The 19832-nt window shown below is 49.6% G+C and overlaps 5 protein-coding genes across 5 annotated transcripts; 2 read left to right on the forward strand and 3 right to left on the reverse strand.

Moving 5' to 3' along the window:
• Positions 1–772: 772 nt before the first annotated feature.
• On the reverse strand, positions 773–2734 carry N7532_010525 (uncharacterized protein; the record flags this gene model as incomplete). Its single annotated transcript, XM_056623016.1, has 1 exon — positions 773–2734. One exon carries the CDS (start codon positions 2732–2734, stop codon positions 773–775), a length of 1962 nt encoding a protein of 653 aa, XP_056470432.1.
• A 2852-nt stretch (positions 2735–5586) lies between these two features.
• On the forward strand, positions 5587–7851 carry N7532_010526 (uncharacterized protein; the record flags this gene model as incomplete). The annotated part of the gene is made up of 1 exon (XM_056623017.1): positions 5587–7851. One exon carries the CDS (start codon positions 5587–5589, stop codon positions 7849–7851), a length of 2265 nt encoding a protein of 754 aa, XP_056470433.1.
• A 370-nt stretch (positions 7852–8221) lies between these two features.
• On the reverse strand, positions 8222–12887 carry N7532_010527 (uncharacterized protein; the record flags this gene model as incomplete). Its single annotated transcript, XM_056623018.1, has 4 exons — positions 8222–8780; positions 8839–9881; positions 9935–11808; positions 12083–12887. 4 exons carry the CDS (start codon positions 12885–12887, stop codon positions 8222–8224), a joined length of 4281 nt encoding a protein of 1426 aa, XP_056470434.1.
• A 2634-nt stretch (positions 12888–15521) lies between these two features.
• On the forward strand, positions 15522–17588 carry N7532_010528 (uncharacterized protein; the record flags this gene model as incomplete). Its single annotated transcript, XM_056623019.1, has 1 exon — positions 15522–17588. The coding sequence occupies one exon, from the start codon at positions 15522–15524 to the stop codon at positions 17586–17588; it is 2067 nt and encodes a 688-aa protein (XP_056470435.1).
• Positions 17589–17618: 30 nt separating this feature from the next.
• On the reverse strand, positions 17619–19461 carry N7532_010529 (uncharacterized protein; the record flags this gene model as incomplete). Its single annotated transcript, XM_056623020.1, has 8 exons — positions 17619–17852; positions 17906–18023; positions 18079–18645; positions 18703–18807; positions 18857–19061; positions 19117–19150; positions 19211–19235; positions 19289–19461. The coding sequence occupies 8 exons, from the start codon at positions 19459–19461 to the stop codon at positions 17619–17621; spliced, it is 1461 nt and encodes a 486-aa protein (XP_056470436.1).
• Positions 19462–19832: the final 371 nt, after the last annotated feature.

Here is a 19832-nt window from a genome sequence, read left to right on the forward strand (position 1 = left end):
CCCGCACACCGGTGCATTGATCTTCGGAATCATATTAGGACAGGGTCGAGTCAATGATGCAGGATGCTTCGGATAATTTAGTTGCTAAGTGCTACGAATAACGCCTATCGTCCCCCCAACCAGACAGACGTAGCTATGGGATAAAGACTACGAATTTAGAAGACATACAAGGCACAAAATAATTCTTCAAGTCATTAATTCATGGGTGACATCAATCTAGAAAGAACAGACAGACTAGATCGCCAAAGACAAACGCGATTAAACCGAAAGCCCCCTGCAGTTGTAACTCGCAGCCCGATGCTTCCTGTCGCCGACTCCAGTCATGAAGACAATGAGAAAGCCGCCAAAGACCGGGACAGGGACCGATAGAAGCAACCGCTTGTATCTTTGACAACAGAAAGATGACCGAATAAACATGAAACAAAGCCAGACATCATTATTGCGCCTTGTATCAGGATCAAATGAACCAGATATGCATCGGACCCGACGCCAAACCGAAAATTCCCTTGAAAACAAATTTTCAAAAAACAAGCATTCCGCCGGGGTAAAAATGGAGAAGATCAGACAGTGGAAGAAGTGAAAAAGAGGAGGGTACGAGGCCCGACGAAGAAAAAAGTAGATACAAACACTGGGCAGACGAGTTGAAATGCGCCGCCGCAAGAAAAGAAGCACTGACGACGAAGATCAGAGCCAGAAAAAACACCACAGTAGAACGGAGGCCTCAAACGAATGAGCTAGCTCTCGACAAAGTGCCTGTTGCATCAATCCACGCCTAAGCACGACCCTTGGGCTTGGCGAGCATGTTCAGACGGCTCAAGCTGAGAACGCCGCGAGGCTTCTGCTTGGAACTGGCGGGAGTGCCGACGCGACCAGAAGGTGTGCGCGAAGGGGTCTTCGCAGGCTGAGCCTTGACTGGGCTGGGGGTGGCTTTGATCCGCTTGACGCTGCGCTCATCGGGCTGAGAATCGGCAGGCGGAACATTCTCGGAGTTGTCGGTATCATCATCCACCTCGTCACGGTGTCGCTTCTTGTTGCCGATTCCATGAGCAATTCCGTGGGCAATGACAGGAATTTCGGGATAAGCAGCGGTCTGCTCGTCGACATTTGACTTGCGGACGTGGCGAATTGTGGGAGAGGCAGCAGGTTGGTCGTTGGAAGGCTCAGAAGCAGTCGCCTTCTGATCAGGAGTAAGGGTGGGGAGGGCTGGGTAGACGATATCCGACAACTTGGTGCGAGATGGGGTGGTGGGAATTCTGGATCGAGAAGGCGAGGCCTCGGCGAGTTGATGACGAGACTTGACGCTAGGAGTAAACTCGACGTGCTTCTTGGGCGATGGAGTGGGAGCAGAGTCAGCCACATCCTCCTGCTCGGCAAATATCGAGTCCGGGTTGAAGTCGGGGGCAGCCACGTGAGTGCCAGCAGCAATCTTGGCTGGGTCACGAGAGAACAAAGGCTGGCGACGACGAAGGATGGACTTCAAACCGTCCAGAGTGGGCAAACCGCCCTTGATACGCGGGTTGAATTCAGTCCGAGGAGTTCGGGGAGATGCCAGTGCCCGGGTCTCCGGAGAGCGCGCAAGAGAAGGAATGAGAGAAGTCTTTGGGGCCTTAAGACTGGCCGAGGTGGTGTGAGCCATGGAAGCTCGGGTGGGAGTCATGAAAGAGTTCCGAATTGCGGAGCGTGGGCGTGGTCCGGCAGGCTTACGGGGCGTCTTCTCTTGCTTGAGCTGCGCCGGGTTGAACTGGACAGGCTGATTGGCCTCAGCCTGAGTGGCAGGCTTCTCATTGGCAGGGTTGTGCTTGACGCGCTTGGCATTGGCAGCAGCAGGCGTGGCGGCAGTGGGCGGCTTCAAGGGAGATCGCGAAGGAGATGAGTTGGACGAGTTGTTGGAGGGCTCAGGCTCATCGAGTTGTGCCTTCGATTTGGTTCGCTTCAGAGACTTGGTGACGGGCTCGAAGCGACCAGGCGCGGCACGGAAAGATGAAGGATGGTTGGCAATCGAATCCATCTTCTTGAACTCAGCCATGTGCACGTCGCTGAATCGGCCAGCCTTGCCCTTGGGCTTCGCAATCTTTCGCTCTCCATGAGTTGTCTCAGACTGGCCGTTTTCGTTCGCCTTATCCATGATCATCTTCTCCCGAATCTGCGCAGCCTCTGCGCGGACCGTGTCCATCAGGCGCTTGGCTTCGTCGCTGAGCTGAGCATCCTGGCTAAACTTGAACTCGTATCCGGGGGTACCAAACTGAGTGGGAGCTGGAGATGCCTTCGACTTGGAAGGAGTGCTTTCCTCCTTGACGACATTGCCGTCTGCATCTTTCTTAATCGGGTTGAAGCCAAGGATCAGGCCAGAGTCGGCTTGCTTGGTGGTGCTCGGATGGGCCTTGCTTGGGTGCATCTCTTCGCGGGGTGGACGAACGGCAGATCCGGTGGTTGGGGTCTTTGCTTCGGTCTGGCGCTTGCTCGTGGTGGGTGTTTTTACCGGAATTTGCTTTTTCGTGGACGGTGTGCGAACAGGAGCCTCATCGGCGGGCGTTTCGTCGCGCTCCTGGACAGATGCAAGTCGTGCCATCTCGGGCTGAGGAGTTGATTCCTGAGCCTTTCGGAAGAGAGGACTGTCAGTTACCGAAAGATCGAGGCTCCAGGGCACCTCGGGGCTTGCCAGGGTAGGCGCTGCTAGGGGACTCACCTCAGGCGTTTGACTGCTGCGCAGGCGGGCGGAGCGCCGGACAGACATATCAAAGGAGGGTTTACGCAAGGAAGCTAATTTTTCGCGAGGCTCGTGAAGGAATTTGGCGATTGTCGTGGGGTGGCGTGAAGTCGAAGGTGTGTTGTCGATGTTGTCAGGTGGAGCGTGAGGTGACGGATGTAAACAAACGCGTTTGACGTCACCTGACTAAGCAGAACTAACTAACGTAATCCACAAGCGAGTCGATCACACAAGCGAGTCGATCAGCCAACGCGGTCGCGTCCCCCATTTAATCTTCCACTACCTTCAACCACCCACTATGCCACCAATTCGCTCTCAAAATGCCCAAAAACGTGTCGAGCAGGAAGGTAGGATCCTCTTAGCTCTTAAAGCCATCAAAAACCATGAAGTCTCTTCTATTCGTGAAGCTACGCGCCGTTTTGATGTGCCCTTTGGCACGTTATATAGCCGGCTTCGCGGTCAGCAATACCGACAAGAATCACGCGCAAATGGTCATAAATTGACCCAGTTCGAAGAAGAATCGCTTATTGAATGGATACTATCTATGGATCTACGTGGAAATCCTCCCCGGCCAAGCCTGGCTAAAGATATGGCCAACTTACTACTCGCAAGCCGTGGACCTACACCTCCTCCGACCGTTGGCATTAATTGGGTCCCAAACTTCATCAAACGTCATGCAGACACGATCGCGAGTCGCTTTAGTCGTCGATACGACTACCAAAGGGCACAATGCGAAGACCCAGCTGTCATTGGCGAGTGGTTCGACTCTGTACAGCGAGTTATAGCCAAGTACGGCATCGCCAACGAGGATATCTTCAATTTTGATGAGACTGGCTTCGCAATGGGCCTAACTGCGACCGCTAAAGTGATCACTCGTGCCGAATATTATGGGAAACGATCGATGCTACAACCTGGGAATCGTGAGTGGGTGACTGCTGTGGAATCAATCAACGCCGCTGGTTGGCACCTTCCACCGTATATCATCTTTAAGGGCAAAGTCTTCATCGAATCGTGGTTTGATGACCTTCCGGATGGCTGGAAAATCGACAAAAGCGCAAATGGATGGACTACTGACGATATTGGCCTTAACTGGCTTAAGAATCACTTTATTCCATACACTAAAGGCCGCTCGAAGGGCAAATATCGACTACTAGTCCTTGATGGACACGGCAGTCATTTAACGGCTCAATTCGATCAAATCTGCACGGAACACGATATTATACCAATTTGCATGCCAGCGCATTCTTCGCATTTACTCCAGCCACTTGACGTGGCTTGCTTTGCCCCCCTAAAGCGTGCATATGGTGAGCTTGTCGAAAGCCTAACTCGGAATGGCATCAACCATATCGACAAGCTTGACTTCCTTTCGGCATATCCTGAGGCCCGTCTACGAGCATTTAAAGATACCACTATACAAAGTGGCTTCAAAGCAACAGGATTAGTGCCATTTGATCGTACTCAAGTCCTTTCGAAGATCAATATTCGGCTAAAAACTCCAACACCACCCCGAAGTCGTGGAAGCAACAGTTCAGCCGATTTTATGCCTATAACACCACACAACTCTAAGCAGCTACATCGGCAGGCATCTTCGGTTAAGGCACTACTTAAATATCGATCTCAAAGCCCTCCTACCCCCACCAAAGCGGCCATTGATCAACTGATTAAGGGCTGCCATATGGCTATGCATAGCGCAGTGCTTTTAGCCGAAGAAAACCGGGCCTTACGTGCTGCAAATACAAAGAAAAAGCAAAAGCGATCAAGATCCACTCGTCAAATAGCTCATGATACAGCATTAGGTGCTACAGAGGCGCGTGCGTTGATACAGGCCAGCCAACAGCCAGCTGAAGCCGAAGCTACAACCTCCGTGGAGATCGCAAATCAGGCCAGTACGCAACGAACTCGGGCTCCACCAAGATGCAGTGGATGTGGAGTGATAGGGCATAAGATAAATAGATGTCCGAAGCAGTAGCTATTAATTTAATTGCGTTGTGGTGGTAATATATGCAAATCAAAATTATGACTGTAGTTGGCTGATCGACTCGCTTGTGTGATCGACTCGCTTGTGAATTACGTTATGGGCCAGCACCAGCGAAGATGCAACACCAACACTCTGTGTGGGCTCTTTTGTTTTTGATGACACCTGATTGTTACAATAAATTAGAGCCTGCCTTAGGGTACGCTATCAGCAGATAATGATTACAGTAATCGAGATGTGTGTTTTAGCAGTGAAATGGGGAGTTCATGTCGATATAACATACCGAGTCCAGCCGCCTATTGTGTTCATTGGCAGAATTGTACTTATCAGTACCATGAAAAGCATGACTACTTACTCGACGTTATTGTGATCGAGATGGAGCAAATCCGGAGTTTCGACTGCAGACGGGCGACTCCAACACTCCAAACTTAGTGTGAGGCCGTGTTGTGGAAGCCTGATTACTAAGGCCGCCAGGCGGGAGATAACGTGATCGGTAAAAGATGTCAACTTCCGTATAGTATCCGACCAATTGGAGATATCAATGACTCTGTATTTCCATTACCCCTATTCACGCTTTTTATGGTCCAATTTAGTTACATAAGCAATGCCGTCGGTAGGGGTGCACACGAATAAGGATTTTGGTTATTCGTATTCGTCAATTTTCCTCAACTCATTATTCGTATTCGACTGGCTATTTTCGTGACTTTATTCGTATTCGATTCGTAATTATTCGTAATTTCCGCCAAGACTAACTTACCCTTACTGTAATAGAGACCCACCGCCCATCTAACGATGCTCAACGCGTCGCGTGATTGTTTACACTGCAGATACACGACCATAATTTCGTTTTCTACGCACTTCTTTCCTATCAGTCAACTATCAGGACAAATTTCTCGCGCTACGAATGGACGAGTCCACGGAGTCACAGCGCAAACGGCCATACAGGTCTCAGCGAATCAATTACTGTGCGCTCAATGATGGCATCGACGAGGAGGCTCCACCAGAAGACCGCATTATTGAGATCCCTCCTTCGAAAAGGGCACGCAGTAGCGTTGAACCGATTACTCCTGATGACTCTGCAAGCCAATTAAGCCGGGCTCGAAGTCCACTCGTGGCGATCTGCTCCCAAAATGAACTGACTGCGGAGGCGTTGCCTGACGTGGTCAGTATCTCCAATGAATCTGGCCTTTCTCGAAGAAAGATGCAGAATCAAGCTCTCTGGGCACATTTCGACTGTTCCCCGCTACCGGGAAGGATGTGGTGGCCAAAAAGGGGAAAGGGCCCAATCAACGACCGGGAGGTGCGCTGCAAGCGATGCAATTGGAAAACGACAGATTCTACAAGGGCAACATCAACATCCAATATGATGTTCCATCTCTCTAAACATGGTATTATCCTAAGTGGCCCTGAAAACAGTTCGGAGGACGACAGAAGCAGCATAAAACAGCCGTCAGTTAGCAGCTTCTTCCAGAAGCGGACTGAGGAGCAGAGAGCAAAGGTCCTGGAGCAAAACCTGGTTCGGTGGGTGGTTATAGACGACATGGCATTTGACGCCATAGAATCGCCCCCCTTCCAACAGATCTTCCAGGACTTGGGTGTTTCACTCCCTTTCGCATCTCGCATGACAATGGCTCGTCGAATCGATCGTGATTTCGACAATTGTCGGGAGCAGTTGATTGAAGAGCTAGAGCAGACATGCCAAACGATCTCTCTTTCGCTAGACGCTTGGACGAGCAAGAATTCAAAAGCCATGTTCGGGGTTGTTGGCCACTGGTTGACAGTGGATTTTCAGTACCGAGAGCGGGTTCTTGAATTTACGGAAATCCACGGCATTCATAGCGGAGAGAACATGGCAGAAATTCTTCAGACGCTTCTCACAGAACTTCGAATCGAACACAAGCTCCTCGCGATCACAGCAGACAATGCCACAAGCAATGAGCGCTTGCTATCGGAATTATATCTCAATCTCACCGAGAAATTTCAAGCCATGTACGGAGCCGTGAGTGCTGCAAGAGCCCTACGATTTCAAGGAGTGGATAGTTATATTCGCTGCACTGCGCATGTGCTCAATCTGATTGTCAGCGATATACTCGTCATGTTGCAAGCAGGGGACCACGCGTCGGCGAATGCAGCTTGTGATCTCATGCAGGAAAACAAAGAGATTGGCCCGCAATCACCATTGGCTCGCCTTCGGATTATGGCGCTTTGGATTGCAAGAACCCCGCAGCGGAAGCAGCAGTGGAAGATCATCTGCCAGAGCAATGGGCTCAAGGACAAGTTCATCGAGTACGACGTGGATACAAGGTGGAATTCGACACACCGAATGCTCCGAGACGCCCTGAACGCGAAGCAGCAAATCAAGAAATGGATCCACCATCAGTTAGATTTTCCACCCTTCAGTGCTGAGGATTGGGATCGTCTCCAACAAATTGAGGGCTTCTTAGCCAGGTTTGAGGAGTTCACCCTCACTGTTTCCAAGCGTCAACCGCAAATTACCTTAGCCATCCCCATTTACTATGAACTGCACGATCTGTTGCATGATGCTGCGTCTAGGGAGGGAGAATTCTCGGATCTGCACCTGGAGATTTCTGCTGCTGCTGCTGCGGGCTTGAAAAAGTTCCAAAAATACTACAACCTGATGGATGGACAAGACGCCTATTATGTCGCCCTAGTGCTTGATCCGCGATTTAAAACGCTCTTGCTAGACAGAGATCTAGGCAAGCTCACAGCACCCCAAGTTGTCACGCACATCAAAGAACTACTGCATGATCAATATCCATTGGCAGTCGACTCGTCGGCAAAGCCCTCTAAGGAGCAGCCGAGCCTGAAGAAGAGCATAGAGGCCCGTTTACTTCAGAAGCTGCAACCTAAGAAGAGACATTCATCTGACATTGACCGGTACTTTGAGGATGACGTCGTCACGATAAATGAGTCGATTTCACAGGACAAGAATTGGCTTTTATCGTGGTGGAGAGCACAGAGGAACGAATACCCACAGCTAGCTACTGCTGCACGAGACTATCTGGCCATTCCTGCATCATCAGTGTCGGTGGAGAGACTATTCAACAAGGGACGAGATTTACTGGGTGTCAGGAGAAACACCTTGAGCGCGGAGACTATGCGGCGGTTGATGTTGTTACGAGATATATATCTCTCTGAGGAATATTAATCACACGTGATTTTTACGAATAATTTACGAATAAGACACATTTTATTCGTACGGATATTATATAAGCGACGATGCTTATTCGTATTCGTAAAATTTTACGGTATTCGTACGAATATTCGTAAAGTGATTATTCGTGTGCACCCCTAGCCGTCGGATCATCCATAGACCCGGTTTCATGCAGTTTTCGTAAGGTAATGCCGACACACCCCCTCAGGGGCCTCAGTTTTCACATATTCACTGAGCCGCTGAAAATGGCATCAAATCCTTCGAATCTGCATTCTTTTCAAACAACCTCTATTTCCTCTTTCGGACTAGCTCCATGTCCGTCGGGTGAGCTTCATGCCCGACCAGACGCGCTCTCCACGTTCGACTAGCTCTTCGCGATCAAATACCGGAGATCGACCATGCGAAGAAGCTTGATGAACCTCTCATGCTGCTGTCTCGATAGCAGCTTCGTCAAACCGTCAGCTACCATGCTCGCTGTCGGCACCCAGCGGATGGCAATGCGCCCCGCTCTCACTTCCTGTCTCAGCCAGAGATGGTGGATATCAACGTGTCTGAGCTTGGTGTCGAAACTAGCGTCTTCGGTGGTGAGCAGTCCGATTGCTCTCTCATTATCGCATTCAATAGTGATGACATGCGATGGGTCGAAGCCGACATGTCCTAGAAGCCGTCTCCACCATTGGAGATGCTTTCCGGCTTCTGACAGTCCTAGCAGCTCTGCTTCGGTAGTGGACGTAGTGACCGTCCGCTGCTTCGTGGCTTTCCAGTCTACCGGTCCTCCGTAGACCTGGCAGATATAACCTGCAGAGCTTCTCCGATCTTCATGATCGCCGTATGAGGCGTCACTTGCTAGCTGCACCGATTCAATGCTGCCGTCCAATTGGGCACTGAATTCGATAGCTAGAAATCTCGTCGTATAGAGGTAGCTGATAACTCGATCAGCTGCTCTCTGATGTTGCGGTCCCGGGGTTCGTCAAAAATTGCGCAAGCTTGGCGGCAGGCTTGGCGGCATCAACTCGGGTGATTGTGGTGGCATATCCTATCGATCCGACCTTTTGCTGATATAGGTGGATTTCTTCAGCACTTGCTAAGCCTTCGTACGGCTTCAGCTCTTCAATTGGCAGTGGGGTAGACACTGGTGGTCTATCGGTAAGGTTATACCTTGCTGCCACGCTGGTAATATAGCTGTCTTGGCACAGCCACAGTTTCTTTATGTGCCGATCCCGAATAATGCGAATATTCAGGAACCATTCGGCTTCTCCATGATCTGTAAGCTCCCAGTGAGCTTCGAGGTCCTTTTCCAACTGTCTTGCCCTCTTTCTCGCCGACCGATGATTTGCTATCAGTATATCATCGACATAGAAGAAGACAATGATGCCGTCTCCTACAAAGACGCATGGGTCTTCAGGGACTTGGCGAAGTCCTAATTTGTTGAGAACTCCAGCCGCTTCCTGCTGCCACAGGCGCGGTGAGATTCTCAGTCCATACAGCTCTTTTCGGAGCTTCCAGCACTTGCCCGTGGTCTCAAAGCCTTCGGGCATCCTGGTGTAGACATCCTTTTCAAGCTTGCTGTTCAAAAATGCTGTCACAGCATCGCGCTGCCTCAAATCGAGGTCGAATGCTGCGACCAATGCGAAGATCATCCTCGCTGTTCTGGCTGCTAGTGTAGCAGCTCTCTTTTCTTCGGAGGAGATCGTCTCAAGGTCTCCTCGTACGCAAATCCGCGCCTTCATCTTCATGAGATAGGCACCTTGGTCGAATTTGTATGCAAAGACCCAAAGAAGCGGTAGGACTTGCTTGCCACGGTCTTTCGGGCGGTCCACGGCTTCAAAGGTCGCTTTTTCAGTCAATGAATCGATTTCCTTACGCATCGCAGCTAGGAAACCTTCCTGATATGGGTGATTCATGACGTCTTTCCAATGTTTTGGAAGCTCAGGGAGATCGTCTCGATGGCGACGTTTCACTGGCTTCTCCGAGTATAGACCGCTGCGAATGCATGGAGATACGCTGGCGGCTCTATCACTGTGCTATATGCATAGGCATCATCCCGTTTTGCTGTCCTTCTTCTTGGCCCAGTCACAATGTTCCCTTCATCGACATCGCCGTTGATGTCTCTCGGTGCGAGCTCCGCTTGCAGCTGTGCTTCAGCTTCGTCGTCCGATTCCTGAGACACTTGCTGGGTCTCCTGGGATTCCTGGGTCCCTTGCTGGGTCTCCTGGAGCTGGTCCTCTACTGGAATTTCCGGCGTCTCCACCCCCTGACCAGTTGCAGGAGTCACTTCATTATGTGGAGGAGTCGGCGGCAGGGGTATTTCTTGTGGGAAAGCTCCCGGGACGTCCGATATAGCATTCATTTGCCGATCGGGTGTGCTGTACACCCCCTGAAGTCTAGCATTTTGAGGTGCTTTTTCAGCATGAGACGGTTTTTCGGCCGAAAAACGGTCTCTTTGTCCAATGTTATTTTGACATCCTGTGTCTTGGGCTTCGTCATTATTGACGTCTCTGCTTGCTTCCAATTCTGGCACCGACCCAGTTGTTATCGATGCTTGGAGAGCTCTTTCAGCCTCAGTTTGGTCCAATTCCTGAGGTTCTTTGACCAATGGCAGCGGGATCGGCTGAAGCTGTTGGAAATCAGGCGAGTATCGCCGTGTTTCATCAAAGACGGCGTCTCTAACAAGCTTCACCTTCCCATGCTGCGGGAACCATATTCTCCAGATATTTGAGGCTACATAGCCTACCATGAATCCAATTTCAGCACGGGGATTCATTTTATCTGACTGCACTTGCTTCTCAATTCGACAGTAAGCAAGGCTTCCATACAACCTCACATTTGCTAGGTTGATTCTCGGCGCAGTGTCGCCGGTGGTTGTGAATTGCTTCACGACTTCGCCCCAAGGGACGATCCAGCGATTCTCGGTTGCTAGATACGTCGGGGTGCGATTCAACAGCCATATGGCAGCCATTGCTGCTTCCGGCCATAGCTCCTTCGGGAGCTTGCCTTCAAGCATGAGCATCCTCATGCGTAGGATGATGACACCCCCTGCTCTCTCAGCGTGTCCATTCATTTCCGGATGTCTTGGTGGACTGTGATATACCACGATGCCGTCCGACGTCAAGCCATACTCGGCTGTACGTCCTGCGGCGTTTTCATTGTCGTAATTGAAGGCTCTTATCGGTAGGTTCCACCAATTTCTGGCTAGGTTCACGAACTGATTGATGGCATGCTGACATTCGGGTTTGAATTCATGTGTCATTAGCCAATGAAACCTGATTCCCTCGATGTAAAAATGCGAGATCCAGCGATGCTTATTATAAGCATACGAGAGTTGAATTAGGTCGAAATAGACCATTCCAAAACGTCCGAAAATGCGTCCTCTCGGTCTTCTTGACACTTGGCGGTTTGACCTTCCTAGCTGGCAAGTCTCACACATTGCTTGGGCTTCATGCTTGCTGTCAATGCTGACTCCATCGACCAGCTTCGTCATTTGCTGGAATGTTTTATGCTGAGGATGGCCTAGGCGACGGTGCCATTGCTCAGCCGACGCCGTATCATTCAGCGGCGTCGATGATGATCTCACTGCATTCGCTGTGTTGCGAATGGCTTCCTTTTTCGGTTGGTCGAAGACCCACAGACCGATCTCATGCCATAGACGCAGGCCGACTATCGGAATCCCTTCATGATCCTGTATATATCCATTGGATTCGGACCATTTGCCGCCCTTTTCTCGCAGCCTAGAATACGACACTAGGTTGACATGAAAACCGGGTGCGTAGCACGCATTGCTTAGCGTGATGGTTCTCTCCTGCTTCGATATCGGGTCCACGCCCGTGAGTCTCACTGTCCCACGTCCAATGACGGCAGTATCTCCTTCGCCGGTAGCAAGCATCTCATTGCATGGCTGAAGGTTGACGAATCGGGTCTTCTCATTACAGACATGGACTCCCGATCCAGTATCTAGGATCCATCGGTCTCGAAGTGATGTGATGGCAGGTCCGATAGCCTGGCTTGAAAAAACCATATTTCCTGGGCGTATCTGCGCTGCATTTGACGAATTTTTTCGTCTTTTTTTCAATGGCTTCATCGATCCATTTTTTCCATGCTGGGTCGGATGATAGCGCTTTCTCGACTTTCTGAGAGCTTTCTTTGTATGGGACAAACCCTGCTGGCCTAATTGCTTCATTGATGATAAAGCAATTAGGGGCGCTATGCCCCTTCCTCCCGCAAGGACATGGCCTTTTGTTGAATGGCAGGTTTTGGAACTCATTTTTGGTCTCCTGCTTCGCTTCCTGGTGACCTTGCCAAGTGGAAAGGGACCCTTTCAGCGCTTCCTGCGATGAAGCATTAGGTCCGATTTCGCGATACATGGCACGGAATGATTCGATGAGACTCTGAGTATCATACGAGGCTCCATTCATCACGATCTCTTGGTATTTGGCTTGCCACCAGATTGGCAAGACCTTCTTGACTGCTTGCAAGAAGTCGTGGTTTGCACTCTCAGCTTCGTGAAGCTGGAGACTGACCGCTTGCTCTCGCAGCTCATCCCATGAAACTAACCATTTTTCGACATCACCGGTCGGTTTCTGGGCAGCGAAAGCTCTCCATTGCATACGTATCTCTTCTTTATACGCATGAGTTCTAGCAAATCTCTTGCTGAGATATACCAGACGATCGTACGGAGTATTATACTCCAGTACAGTATCACGAATTGATGCATCCAGATAGATAAGGATGAATTCATTCACCTCATTCAAAGCTTTCCGCTGCTTTTCCCAACGGTTTGCCTTGATCTTATAGACTTCAAGACGGTCCCTCCAGTCTTTTTTGTCTTCCTGAGACCCATCATCAGGGTATTCAGGTTCAATCGGCTCAATGAGAACCTTTGGACGATGCAATGCATCAATATCCGGGTTGCAGAGATCCCAGATCATACGTTGCTCTGCGAATGCCTTCACTCGCTTGTGCCAAGGTCGCCATTGTGACGAATCCTTCAATTTTTCGCTTCTCAGGGCGGAGAGTATCGATGTCGACTCCATGACTTGCTCAAATGATGAGCAAGTGATATCGGAGCTTGGTGGGAGGTAGGAGGAGGGTTCAGGGGTAAATTGGCGTCGAATTTTGACTGTGTTGGATGCTTTCAAATGTGAATAGCTTCAATTCCTAGCAGTGTATTCAATCGCAGCGAACCGGGCTCATAACTGTCAACTTCCGTATAGTATCCGACCAATTGGAGATATCAATGACTCTGTATTTCCATTACCCCTATTCACGCTTTTTATGGTCCAATTTAGTTACATAAGCAATGCCGTCGGATCATCCATAGACCCGGTTTCATGCAGTATTCGTAAGGTAATGCCGACAAAAGAGCTGCGCACCCGCATACGTATTTTCTACCTTTTAGTACTTTAATCAACCACAACGCCTTTATATTTATTATTGTCTATTTGGACAAGCATTCTTTCTATGCCCTATTTCACTAAGTTACCGCATTTAGGTAAGGCCCGCGCCTTCGGTGCTTGCGTACCCTGCGCTGGTGGCACGCGTGGACCTGGTATTGCCTGAAAGAACGCATTATGAGCTTCCTCGAGCTCTATTGCTTCTCGTACGGATAGACCGTCATCGTGAGCTATCCACCTATTCGTACAAGCTAGATTCTGCCTTTGAGTAGCGTGTGCGATATGTAGCTCCTTATTTTCTTGCTCGAGAAGTATGCCCTTTTGTATCGCGATTTTGACAGCCTTTAATAAGCTGGTTTAAGGCTTCGTGCGATGGCTATGGCGGGCACTTTGAGCGCTGTTTGATAAAAGCTTTGATCGAGGATGCTTGCTTTAAAAGCTCGTCGACGTTCGCTGGTGTATACGGATAAAATTCGGTTGACTGACTACCGCGGCTTCTTGGGGTGTTGGCGTCCGAAGTTGAATATTAAGCTTAGATAGTACTGGTTCAGGATTTAATGGTACTAATACTGTAGCTCGGAAGCTGCTTTTTTATCGTATCGAGTCTAAATGTGTCGGTACGAGCTTGTGGATAGGCTGCGAGGAAATCAAGCTTATCGATATGGCTGATCCCGAGTCGTATTTTCTGGCCGACTAAGCTACCAGATAAGCGCTTTGAGATTGCGAAACATCCGATATCAAGTGGCTGTAAAAGGTACGAGGAGTGCGCTAGCATACAGATCGGTATAATATTATGATCCGTGCAAACTTGATCGAATTGTGGTGTAAGATGGCTTCCGTGTCCATCAAGGACTAAAAGTCGATATCTTCCAAGCGTACGACTATTTGTCGACGGGATAAACTGCTTTTGGAGCCAGCGAAGGCCTATCTCATCGGTCGTCCATCCGTTCGCACTAACCTCGAAGCGCCAGTCGGGGGGAAGGTCTTTAAACCACGCTTGGGTATATTGTTTTCCCTTGAAAATAAGCGTTGGTGGAATCGCCCACCCAGAAGCGTTGATTGACTCGATCGCAGTAATCCACTCGCGGTTTCCTGGCTGTAAAACCGATCTCCGACCGTAGTATTCTGAACGGATAATCACTATTTGATGCGCACAAAGGGCCATCGCGAAGTCAGTCTCATCAAAGTTGTAGATATCGTCTGGTAGGATCCCGTATTTCTGGATCGTAGCTTGTACGGTGTTAAACCACGCTTGAATAATCTTTGGATCCTCTTGTTTTGCTTGCTGGTAGTCATTGTTGAGATTTGGATACGACGAAGCACTGAATATTGAATAAGGGCAGACAAATCGAACTTGATGGAATTGACAGAACTTGAACTTGACTGTATCATATTAAACTGTCTACATACATTCTTGGGGTATTTATCCCTGAACGGGCGGCAAGCCCCTGACAGTAGTAAACCCCTATTATCGGTCTCAATCGGAATTCTTCCATGAAGATCCCCTGAATTTAGAATATAATGTCGCACAAGAGCGTTTGCTCGCACAAGAGCGTTTGAAGCGCATATCAAGCTCAGTGCCCCGGGTTTCCCTGAATAGGCATGCCGATAGAGGTTGGGAATGAGGCATCAATTCGGTGCCTTATCCTGGAACCTCAACAGTCATATCGTCGTGGACAGTGAGATTTAAGCTCGGGATAGCGTTGAGTGAAGTATATACCCATTTCTGGCCAACGGTTTGGATTGGGGTAGAACGACGCTTTGCAAGTAGAATATTCGCCATTTCTCGTACTTGAGCTTATGTAGGGGCTGCTCCGTGTAGATCTAAGGATGATATCCGCTATTTAAGCAGATTCTCTTCAATCTGTGTCAACTTATGACAATTTGCGCAAGTTTCAGCGCGATTTGTAGTCCCATGTAGTCACATACGTAGGGTAGATTCAAGGACAATAAAGCGACGCGCTGTCTCGCGTATTGACGTGGTCTCTTTATTCTGAATAGCCTGCACAGCTAGTGATAGCCGGCGCTTCCTCTCCAGAGAGACTTGGCTTGATCTAACGCGAATTGGGGGCATAGTGGTTGATAGTAGATAGATGGTCCCGTGGATGCGCGAAAAAGTGGTTGGGTGCGCAGCTCGCTTACATGCGCAGCTCGCTTACCGATCACGTTAACTAACCGCCCGTGACTCGGTGTATTACTTTGCTTCCTTCTCCAACCCATTGAGCGAGGCATTCGATCATCATACAGCGAACCTCCCGAGGCTACTGCTCAGTGATGAATGCCAAAAGCACGAATATAACTGGGTCCGAATCACGCCCGAGAGGGCGAAAGCGTGGACGGAAAACAACATCTTGCACGCAATGTCACTCTCGCAAGCAGAAATGTAACCAGGAACTACCATGCTCGCGCTGCATCCAACGTGGTGTCCCGGAACTGTGTCAATGGCCGGATAATGAGGAGGAGAATGGGAGGAAGCCAGGAGCTAGATCTCAAGATGGTGTACCGGCAACAGGTAGGCATATTCTCAGCAAGCGAGGCTGCAGACATGGATTGACTGACCAACACCACGTCGAAGTTGAAACGCAAGGGACAGAACTTGGTCAACTCTACATCGCCCGTGGTGCCCCGTCGTTCTTTGGAAACTCGTACTTCGGACACCAAGTAGCGGCACGCATGATTCATGAGTCTGCCCCGGATCTACCGCCAATGAGCTTACTTTCAACAAAGGACTCTTTGCAGTCATTCAGAAATGACTCTGGTCCCTTCTCACAAGTATGGGACTTGCTCGGTCTACTACCGCGGAACAAAGTAACAGTTGATCGACTTATTGAAAATTTTTTAACAGAGATCAACTGGGCTATCGATACAGTCCACCCCGATACGTTCCGGTACCAATTTGTCGAGTTCTGGGGACGGAAGTTTGGGTTTGATGAAATTGCGGGAGTTGACCTTCGTTGGTTAGCGCTGCTGTTCATCATTCTTGCATTCGGCGTTCTCCTCGACGATCCGACGACAACCTCACCGGAGAAACGGAAAGAGAGCGAAGAGGCCTCTTTGAGATTCTACTGGGCTTCCAGAAGAGCCATTGTCATATCTCCTTCTTTTCATGGCGAGAGTCTTGATCTTGTCCGCGCTGGTCTCATGGTGACTCGCTATCTGCTTCACACTCGGCAAATCGCCGAGAGCTGGCTTACTATTAGCTTTGCCATGCGGATGGCTCAAGCGCAGGGTATGCATATCGACGGGGAGAAATGGGGACTGTCAAGAAAGGCAACTGAGGTTAGGAGGAGGCTTTGGGGTAATTTGTACATGTTGGATAAGACAATCGCTCTGGCGCTTGGCAGGCCATATGCCATATCAGACCACATGTGCCTGATCAATGCGCCCGAGAATACCTGGCTTGATGATCTGACTGATGAGCAATCGTCGAATATTCCAGCCTCGCCACTTTCAAGTCCCACTCGAAGTACTGTGACACTCCTGTGCAATGGACTGGCTAAAATCGCCGGGGAGATTCAGGACAGATGTTTTGGACTATATCCAGCTTCTTACGAAGTCGTGACTGAGATGGACGAAAAGCTTCTAGCATGGAAGAAACAACTCCCGGCCTATTTTTCGCTGGACGATTCCGACTTCTCTATGGATGAATTGCACCACTTCTTACCGTGGCATCGCCTGTATCTGCATTCAGCATTCCACTTCGCCCGCATCACCCTCCACCGACCGTACCTTTTGCGAGAGTCGATCACCAATCGTTTCCGCCTCAGTCATGAAGCCTGCATATCATCCGCCTCATCAGATCTGAAAATCAGACTACGTTCAGTCAATTTCGGAGCAGCGGAGAATATGAGATGGACGCTAGGAACCCACAACATGTTCAACAGTGCCTTGATATTGGGCATTATTGCCGTCCGTCGACCGAATGCTCCACAAACAGTGGCAATCCTAGTCGACCTACAGGAGTACTGCGAAAAGTTACGAGCAGACGCATGGATAAACGAATTTGGCCTAGCCGAAGTGAAAGTGGTAGAACTCTGCATCGCTCGCACAAAAGGCTTTGCCAAAGCAACCGACCAGTTCCATCATGGCTCAGTCCAGCCCCCAGATATCATGGCAGATATCGTGGATCGAGACAACGATGAAGAAAGGGAAGGAAGCCAACTAATATCTGGAGAGTTACCACTTGGACCAGATGTCATCGGTGCATCCCCAAATGCGCCTGGGTACTCGCCCGACATGATGTGGCCCGCAATCTGGGAAGATCAAAATTTCGCGTTTCCCCAAGCTACAGATCTGGAAACGTGGGAGCAGATGATTTCTGAAATTGCCTATCATGACTAGCAGAGACCCAGTGGTATCCATAGAATCCTTTTACAGAATATACTTGAAATCCGGGTGAAAATCTCCTCCCTTCTTCTCGTACGACCCAGACTGAATAATCTCCTCTCGTTCCTCGGGGGTCAGTCTCGCTCGCTTGTGGTTTTGGTGTCGCAGATGCAGATACATGCTGATGTTTCCGAGAAAGGCGACAGAGATGGCTGCGAGGGAGACTGCGTGTCCGGTAACGTATCGTCCGTTCACTGGTGTCTTGTAGATTTGGCCCGCCTGCGAGCAACATTAGAATAGTCCAAGTCATTGAGGGTCAGCAAGTAACTCACGATCAATCCGCCAGAATTACCAATTGACTGCTGCAAGCCAACGGCCATGGTCCTCTTGTAATATCCTGCATGACTGTTCGCATTCCAGGAGACGCCAAGACCAACAACACAATAAATCCTGTTCACAAAGTCAGTCGCAAACAAGTTCAGCTTAGTTGAAAAGAACAACATACCCAGTAACACAAACAAAAGTCGCAAAATAAAGCGGGCCCCTCGCATGAACATCAATGCCCAACATCATCGCATACCCGGTCGCCGTAACGAGACAAAGCGGCACCATAAAAACGGCGCGCAGACGCACCCGATCCGAAAATTGAGCAATAACAAGATAAAACACTGAAGCCCAGATATAAACAGGGACAGTAAGCAGCTGCGTGCGCACCGAGTCATACCCAAACGATGAAATAATTGTCGGCAAGAACGTGCTAAACCCAAACGAGCAGATATTGACACTAATCTGATTGAGTGAGGTCAACCAGCTCTTCGGATCGCGGAGTGTCTTCCAGACTTCTCGGATGTGGAAGGACTCGGGGGCAGCGTATTGTGCGGCGGATTGCATCCGTATCCGCATTAGTTCTTTGTCTTCTTCATTGAGGAAGTAGGCTGTTTCGAAGTTGTTCGGGAGGAAGAAGAATGTTGCTATTCCGATTACGGCGCTCATTAGGCCTTCTACTATGAAGAGCCATCGCCAGCCTTCGAGCCCGGCGGCACCGTCGAGGCGGAGGAGGCCGAATGCTAGCCTGTATAGGTGAGTTAGATGATTCTTTCCAAGGTTGGTGAGGGGGGATGCATCGTACAGGCCACCGAATCCGCCGCTCAGAGCGGCGGACACGAATAGGTAGGATATTCTTTGTGCCTGCTCTTCGCGCTTGTAGAAGGTCGTCAAAAGGACGGTTAGACAGCTGCAGGTCTTCGTTAGCCCTGTTTAGTCTTATTGAGGAAGAATCATACGGGAAGAGTCCACTCTCGAAAACGCCCAGAAGCAAGCGCGTGATATAAAGACCGGCAACATTCTTGATGAACCCAGCCGAGATGATCGATGCACTGAAGCCAATGATAAGCGCAGCAATGAACCGATTAGGTCGCAACTTTTTCAGCAGCATCGAGCATGGAATCTCGAAAAACACATAGGTGGCGTAAAATAAGGAGACGGCATCTGAAGACCGAGGTTAGTAATGGCCTTGAGGAGCTTCGAGAAAAGAGCAACTCACTTCCAAGCTGATTTCCAACCAGTCCAATATCTTCCTTCATCAGGCATGTGTATTAGCATAGAGTAAGTACCAGGAGCAAATTGCCATGACTCACAGGCATCCCAGCAACAGCCGCATTCCTATATCAAAAATTAGCAATCGACGCCTTTATCAGAAATTTGATGTGACATACCCCAGATTACTCCGATCGAGATATGCAACGAGAAAAATAAGCATAACAAGCGGGCAGATAAACAGATCCAGCTTTAAAAGCAACTTCTTCTCCCTAGCCGGGTCGATATTGCCGAATTGCACGTCGTGCTCAGATGAGGCCTCAGCCTTGTAGATGCCAGTTTCTTTTTCCATCTTGAAAGCGAAGATGCAAACAGCACAGGATAATCCTGCAGGTCATAGCCCTTTGGGTTTAAATGTAGTCTGCGACTTGAAGATAACGGCGTCGGGAAAAGAGTCGGTTTATTCCACTGGAAAGTTTGGAGAAGGACTCAATTCCCGATCGACACTGGGTTGCTATCGGCCCGGTCTACTAGCTTGGTGGCGTTCGGAGTCAGTGATAAGGAGCCGTTTGGTTGTTCTTTTATTGAAGAGTTTTGATTGGCTCTAGTATTTCCTGGTAGTCGTATCTACCAGGCAACACTGGCACCTACCCCAAGCTGCTAACCGCAAGCGGTACCTACCACCACAACTGACACCAAAAAAGAAACCAAAAATCGCATGCA

This window comes from Penicillium argentinense, assembly GCF_028826775.1.
Source record: "Penicillium argentinense strain IBT 30761 chromosome Unknown utg000010l_segment0_segment0, whole genome shotgun sequence".
Classification (NCBI taxonomy): Eukaryota; Fungi; Ascomycota; class Eurotiomycetes; order Eurotiales; family Aspergillaceae; genus Penicillium; species Penicillium argentinense.